The sequence below is a fragment of the Haliaeetus leucocephalus genome, unplaced genomic scaffold (genome assembly GCF_000737465.1).
Source record: "Haliaeetus leucocephalus isolate CR32 unplaced genomic scaffold, Haliaeetus_leucocephalus-4.0 Scaffold328, whole genome shotgun sequence".
NCBI classification, from domain to species: Eukaryota; Metazoa; Chordata; class Aves; order Accipitriformes; family Accipitridae; genus Haliaeetus; species Haliaeetus leucocephalus.
The window spans coordinates 449,866-457,898 of NW_010972764.1; the positions used below are offsets into that span (position 1 = coordinate 449,866).

Sequence of the window (8,033 nt, forward strand, 5' to 3'; positions counted from 1 at the left end):
TGTTTTTATAGAAAAATATTTCCTAGAACTTCAAATACTGAAATATAGCCATTGTTGCTGATTACAAATGATTGTGCTGTAATTAAAATTTCTTTTTTTCTTGGGTAGGCACTTGGGTCACAAAGTGTGAAAGTTAGCCTGTGAGGTAAGGTCTCTTACTGTCTTTGGGGTCTTAGTGTACCTGCTGTATTCTGATCTTAGATCAATCTATTAGTCCACTCACTTTACGAAATGCTTATTTAAATCTGCTTTTCCAGCAGAATAAGGGGCTATATTACATAATTTCCTATTACATTTTCTGTTGTGCCAGTTTAAACACAATTTATCTGTAGGTGTTATCTCCAGATGGGATGGCTCAGCCCTACAGATCAGGTGTAAAATGTAAAAACAAAAGTTAAAAAAAGAACAAAAACCCCCTCAACCAGTCCTCCAGAAATTGTAAGATTTGCCTGAAATTGGAAAAAAAATAACAAAATCAAATAGATTATGGATTTGTAATCCTTTTTATATGCAGGAAATGTTTTCCTTTTGGAAAGCCTAACCAAGTTCCTCAAGCATCAAATGACTTTGATCCCATTGGAAGAGTTCTGTTTATGTAGGCAGCTATTGCATTTTCCCAGTTCCCCAAATCCTGCACAAATTACTTTCTGTTGTCCTCACCTTCTGCAGTTAAGAACCCTCACAGGTGTTTATATCTGCTTTGCCAGCATTTGCAAAGATTCACCTCACTCTTCCTCCTCCCAGACCTGATGCTAGGGGTGGATTGAATGAGAGAGTTATTCCCAGGGCATGGTCAGCTCTCCCTTCTCCTCCACCGCTGAGATATTTCTGTATTCTTGAAGGGGCGACGTGCTGCTCTCTACAGCAGCACTAGTAAAGTGCTCTAGGAAGCAAAACAGTTTGGAAGACAACCTCTCAGATTGGATTCTCCTTCTACAGATATGATCAATTTCTGGGGGCAAGTCTAAAGAACTTGATATGTATTTACTCTCCTTTCTCAAATGGGAACTTCTGACAAGTGTAAGGCAAGAAATGTCGGCAATTTCATTTCAAAGCTCTTAAAAAATCCTTCAGATTGAACTACTTATTCTTGGCTTGGTAAAATGACCTGAAGTGCTCAATTTCCAGCTATTCTAATGTTAATCCGTATCTTCCCTGGTGCAATGTTACCCTTGAGGAGGAGGGCGATAACTGGATTGCAATAGAGATTCCCAGTGTGTCAGACATTGTGGCCAGACAACAGTGCTCACTATGCACCAAGAATCCCACCAGTCCTGCGATGCTCTTGAAATCTTCACAGTCCTGTGCGGGAGTTGTAGCCTGACCCCAGGGAGAGACCAGAAGGTAGAAATACAGGACTCATAAGGCGACACAGAAAACATTCTGGTTAGGATCAAATCAAGTTGAAAGGAAGTGTTTTGCTGTGAGCTTTCTGATGGAAAATGAGGACTTCAAAAATTTACCAGGATGAACTGCACTTGGTACAAAGAGCTTGTTGCACCAGTAAATCATTTCAGCAGAAAAATCTCAGCTGGCTCTAATCACATCTGGTACACACATTCTCTTTGTTTTCCTGAAACACAGACTCAACTGTTTGTAAGGAGATGGACTGCTCCCTCTGCGGAGGTATTCTGGAGGACAACTGAAAGACCGATGGCAACATTTCTGCCATTGGTAATGGCAAAAATTGTCAAATAATGGTGATTAAACATTGAGTCCTTGGGTTTATGTTTGGTCTATATTTAGGTACATTAGTGCAGAATCCAATTTTCTGTATATGCTAGATGAACATTAAGTAGCTTTTACTAAGGCCCCAGGCATGGGTTTCATTAAAATGTTATTTATCAATTTTTTTCTTTTCTGTAGGTCACAAAGAGTCCCTGCTTAAAAAACCACTTTGTTTTTCTCATCACTGTGAGCAATTGTTTATTACCATCCATTCCAGACAGTTACATTTCCATAATTGATAAAATGAGTCATAACACACAATATAAAATTTATTAAACACAATGTGTTACTTGCTTCATTGTCCTAACTCTTCTTGAAAATGGAGTAGAAATAAGAGGTATTTTTACTAAACTGCAGGGTTTTTTAAATTGTATCAGCTTATTTTAATGCGCAAAATACATTTTTTTAGTAGAGTTAACATTTGTTAGCCTTGGTGATCTAACACAGCTGTGTGAGAATTAACTGGATGTTACCAACAGATGTGCTAAACAGTTGAATTATCAGAATGTCAGATACAAAAGTATTCGTATTGTCCAGAAGCAAAAGCGTTCAAGTTTCATGGTAGACTCTTCAGATTTACAAGGAGCACAACCACAACTATTTGCATGAAAACTAGAGAGAAAGAAAGAGTTTGTAAATTTGCCACATTATTTTGTAAGGGTTTTTTAGAGAATGGTTCTCAATATAGCAAAAGTAATTGTATCCAATCTACTTTAAGTGGACTGAGATAAAACAGCTTCAGAAATAATAACTAAATGTATCAAATGTAGGATTTAACACTCTCACAAAGCCTTCTTTCCTGTCTAACTGAGGCTATATTTATCTCTTCTGCTCTTTTTCAAGTAAAAAATACATCAGATTTGAACTGTACGTTTTCTTATTCAGCTCTAACAGAGGCAAAGCACAGACGTGGCTCCATGTAGAGCCTCTCTCCAGTGCCAGGTTGTTAGTATTCAGCAGAGGAGAATTAGTTTTTAGAAAGAGTTTATGTCTTCTGACAGGGCAAGCTGATAAGAAACATTCCAGTAAAGGAAAGCCAAAAATAAATGAAGGAGAAAAGATTAGATGGTGACATTTCATCCTTGAAAGCAGCATATTTTTACAGGGTAGCTATTATCATTAAGTTACACCCAAATAAGAATGGCTATTAACAGGAGCACTGAAAGTTTAATTAAAGGCTACAGAGAGTTTAATTCAGCAAAAGTAGCATGCAGTTTTTCTAACAGCAGAGGAGCAGTGATCTGGGAGGGAGACGATGGGAGGAAGGGAGAGCTGTGCAGAAGCACCTCTCATCTCCTGTGCTGTAAAAATCACAATGCATCAGCTTCTAAAATGGGGCCTTGCAATGACAGAAATGGATATAAATAGCAGAAGAGAGAATAAGCTGAGCATTTATTGAGCAGGAATGAGTGCTTTGGTTGCATTTGGTTTGAGTGTTAGAATACTGGCTAGAAAGGAGGAGAGACTGGCATTTCAGCAGACCCGAACTTTCCATGACATGGCTGTTTACTACATCACTTTTGTTGCCAGTAAAATACGCAGATGCTGACAGGAACTAATGTTTCCTGAGCAAATACACACTGTTGACACAAAGAATGCATCATTGGCTAGTGAGAGTGGTAAACACACTGGCAGTCATAAGCTTCTTTATTACAGCATATGCGAATTTATGCCTCCAAAACAAATATATATTAATATTTTACTTTGTTGTGGTTGTCTTTTTTTTTTCCCCCAGTTAGCAATGTGTATTTCCCGATAAAACGCAAATTTCATTTAGACTAATGACCAGGGCTCACCTGGTCTGTAAATACTGTTTTACACTTTAGATGTAGTTTTACTAACACAAAATCACACCTTAAAATCAGAATAGCCAAGGTAGTTTTCAGACAAAGTTTTCCTTTTACTGAAAAAAAGAGTAACTCCGAAGAAAATAATACACAAGGATTGCTGTCCCTTGTGTGTTATGCTCCATATGGTGTTAGCTTTAAAAATGCAAATATTGTAATTAATTTACTATACAAATCTGTATATTGACGCTGCCTTGCTTCATCACTGAGAAGAAGGATTTAAAATGTTTTCATGTGTTTACTGCCAACTTTATAACATCTGGTATTTTTCTTAATATCTGAGTTACATGATTGCCTGAGAATATCAGCTTTTGCAGGGGATGACTTTTTAAAATGGAATTCCTATTCCCCAGGTTTTGGAGGATGAGCCTGTAAATAAAACCTTTGGAAAAAAAGAATATTAGCAGGTAAACAAGAAGATCTTTTTTTTGTTGTTGTTAAAATAATGTATAATTTTAAGTATATTAGGGAAAGAATAATTATAATTCAAAATCTTACAGTTCTGGAAATACTATGGGCATGGGTGCTTGGGACTGAGAGAAAAGAAGAAACTCAAAATTATCTTTGGGCCAGGCTATCTCCAGGTCACTCCCAGTTCAGGATTTGTTCAAAGGTGACTAAAGGCAAATAGAAAACTTGACTGTTTAAAATTTTTGTCTTCTATCTGTATTATAAATAGAAGTGGTGAATTTGCAGCACCAGCTAAGAAGCATTTTGGTTTATCATTCTCTGAAAGATGTTCTAGCAAAATTGATAGTACCAGTCAGATTCAATCAATTTAATGGTTTTTTTGTGTACCACGGGGATGGCGCAATCCTTCAGTTTATTTTATTTTCGATGTATTCAATTTTTTTGAAGGAAGTTGTTATCTAAAAGAGAACAAAACCTATCCAGTTTTGCACCCTGGCCTTAGCCTTTCCTTGGAATTTTTGTTGCTACCAGTGGTGAGTCATTTCCTGAAGCTGTACCTGTAGCAGGTAAGTCGCATTGTTGTACAGTCCTTGAGCAGTTTTGCTCGCTTGGCATCCTTTTTCATTTATTCCAACTACTGTTACCTCAAAAGTGTCGCAAACAGAAAAATTGCTTTCTGTAGTTCTTTCTACTACCTGAGGATAACAACCTCTTTCATGGCCTGAGGATAACTTTTCACAAAGTTCTTGCTTTGGCAACCAATGCTAAGTGACATTAGCTGTGACTCACAGGCTCACAGCTGAAGAGCCATGAAGAAGTGGAGGTAAGTGTCAAATCTGACCCGCAGCAGCACTATTGTATAAATAGGATTTTGAGGCAAGTCTAATTTCCTTTTTAAGATGACCTGATGGATCAAGGTGAAAGATCTAAACTGAGTTCAGAAAGTCCATGAATATTTATATACCCACACAGATGTAGAGGCATCCAGGGTCTTGGTTACCTCAAACAAACAACATACACAAGCTGACAAGGGGCTCCAGAAGTACTGTCTTCCTTGATTTGTATAGCTGTGGTATTCTTCTGGGTTAAATTCTAACTCTTAATGAAGTTAACCGGATTTTGCCACTCACTTTGAGGGAATAATGATCTAAATGTCTGAAAAGAGAATTTGCATTGCTTCACTTCTTTATTTTTAAGAAATAGTACATGCTTTCCTCACATCTATTTCAAACAGGTTTTCCCAATTTTGAAGCTGTTAGATGGTCTGTTACATTCTGCGGTTCCAGATATTATATTATCTTTTCCTGTGTAAGTTTAAACCAGAGTAGCATGAATCACAGCCTGGAGTGCAAATGTATTTTGATTTGGGAAGCAACAGAGAAGAAAGGATATTCCAAACAGACAAACAAGGAAAACCATGAAATAAAGGGAGCCAAATCTTTCCACTTCATTTGGAGAACGTACAGAAGATTTCAAACATTTCAAAAAAACGAACCGACAACAATTATTACATTTGTTGTGATAGAAAGGTAAAACTGCATCTAGCAGTTAAAAGACACATAATGGCTTTGTGACAACAGCTGCCTGAGGTTTTTCTCCACTTCTTTGCTCAAAACAATCCATTTTTCGCTTCCAGCTTCTCATTGCTACGTCGTGGCTGCCGGGGCCCTGCACGAGAGGCAGAAGCTCTGCCACCTCTTCGGGGCGGCTGACGGGGGCTCTGGTGGGGTGCTGCTGTGGCAGCCCAGGCGACAGCGCCATGCCAAGGGGCTCTGTTGGGGGTCCCCAGCCCTCGGGGGGAGCCGCAGGTAAGCTCAGGCCCCGAGCCCCATGGCCGCCGTGCCTGTGCCCGTCCTTGCCGTCCCTGGCTTGGCGACGTGCCTTCCTGGCTCCACCTCGGGGCTGCCTCGTTGCCAGGGGCTCGCGTGGCAGCCGCGGGTCCGCCGGCTGAACCTGGCCGCCACTTTTGTGCGAGCTCTTGGGTTTTGGCTGGCGTGGGACCGCGCCTCTCGTGAGTGAGTGTCCTGGTTTCAGCTGGGATGGAGTTAACTGTCTTCCTAGTAGCTGGTACAGCGCTATGTTTTGGGTTCAGTATGCGAAGAATGTTGATAACGCTGATGTTTTCAGTTGTTGCTAAGTAGTGTTTAGTCTAAAGTCAAGGATTTTTCAGCTTCTCAAGCCCAGCCAGCGAGAAAGCTGGAGGGCACAAGAAGTTGGCACAGGACACAGCCAGGGCAGCTGACTGGACTAACTGGGTGTCGGTCGGCGGGTGGTGAGCAATTGCCCTGCGCATCATTTGTACATTCCAATCCTTTTATTATTACTGTTCTCATTTTATTAGTGTTCTCATTATCATTATTAGTTTCTTCTTTTCTGTTCTATTCTATCTAACTGTTCTTATCTCAACCCAGGAGTTTTACTTCTTTTTCCCGATTTTCTCCCCCATCCCACTGGGTGGGGGGGAGTGAGTGAGCGGCTGCAAGGTGCTTAGTTGCTGGCTGGGGTTAAACCACGACAGTGAGGTGGCGACAGCCCTCCGCCTCGCTGTCACCCTCGGCTTCTGGCTCACCTTCCCCTGCGGAGCAGCCCCACTCCTGCCGCTCCTCAAGGATGAGAGCACATCGTTTGACCTGCAAAGTCAGGACTGGGGTTTGCATTAGCGTTGGTACATTGTGCATTAGTCTACATTTCTCGGTGTTGGAAGATGAGAGTCAGTGAAATCAGTTCTGCTCCTCATCTCAAAAAAATAAAGTAGAACTGGCAAAGGATTATACAGGCGATCAAAGGTACGGGGTAGCTTCTATACAAGAAGCAACTAAAAATGCTAGCAGTCTTCCACATGGAAAGAAGATGACTGATGTGAAACAAGACTTCAAGTTGTGAGTGACCTAGAGACCTTCAAATAAAGGTAGCGCTGACAGATTCAAAAGAAATAGAAGGACGTGGCTCACGACACAACGTGTCGCTGGGTTGTGGAAATACTTGCCAATAGGCTGTGGAGTCTGAAAGTTTGTAAGTATTGAAAAAAAACAAGGTATGAAAAAAAAGGGGGGAAAAACCTCTACCGATGCCTAACTTCCTTCCTTCCTTCCAAGACACTTTTCTTCATGATAAAAATCTCTGAGCTACAAATCACCAGGTGATGTTTGAAGCACCATTTTATGCTCGCTCTGTTCTCATACACTTTCCTAGGCATCCGCTAAGGCCCCACCAGACAGGATGCTGGGCTAGACGGATGTCTGCTCTGACCCGATACAATTGTTCTAAATGTTCTTAGCATCCCCGGTTGACACTAAGGAGTCATTTGTGCTGTCAGGATTTGTCTGTGGAACAAGGACTTACAGTTTTGAATCTCAGGGGGCAAAATAGGAAGTGTTATTTCCCATAAAGGATTCTGCCCAGCTTCTTTCAGTTTTGTAGTACCTGAAGGATGAACGCAGAGGACTCTTTTTTTAAACTCTTACCTACAAATTTGGGGGTTTAATATCAGTATTAAGATGGATATTTCCAACACTATGATTTTTGAAAATAAATAATACTGTAGAGATAATTATACATGTCTAAAGACATTTACAAAGTTCCCCATCAATAATCTCAATTCTATCCAGGGTGCACACTATTTGGAGTATCTGAGGACTGGAAAAGAATATCAGTGTATATTTTGTATATTTTGTACTGAGAGGTAACACTTGTTCTTGGGTTCCTGTACTTCACTGGGCAGACTAGATAAATACACAAAATGGGGGCTGAACTGGTTAAGCATGTTTGTTACTTGATCCCTTCAACTGTCTGTGCCCACAGAGGAAAGAGAAGAGAGAGTGGCTGTAGAGAGGCGAGGACAAGAACCACCAGCCTTGTCATCACAACTCCATTTTCCATTCTGTGAGTAGAGTGGAATGCAAACTCCCATCTTCCACCTTTTTCAGCTGAGTCATCCATCCCTTGTGGGAGATCAAATGAACATTTGGGGGGGGGCTCATTTGAGGCAATTATTAGAGACCAGGTACCAGAAACATATTGGGGGGGGGGGGGGGGGATAAAGAAAAG

General features: G+C 40.6%; 1 protein-coding gene across 1 annotated transcript in view; it reads left to right on the plus strand.

Moving 5' to 3' along the window:
* The first annotated feature begins 5,816 nt into the window (after window positions 1-5,816).
* ADCY2 (adenylate cyclase 2 (brain)) overlaps window positions 5,817-8,033 on the plus strand; it is a 241,679-nt gene continuing 239,462 nt past the window's right edge. Inside the window, exon 1 of the mRNA XM_010571469.1 lies at window positions 5,817-5,997. Coding sequence (XP_010569771.1) covers window positions 5,817-5,997 — 181 coding nt within the window. The remainder of the gene's footprint in view (window positions 5,998-8,033) is intronic.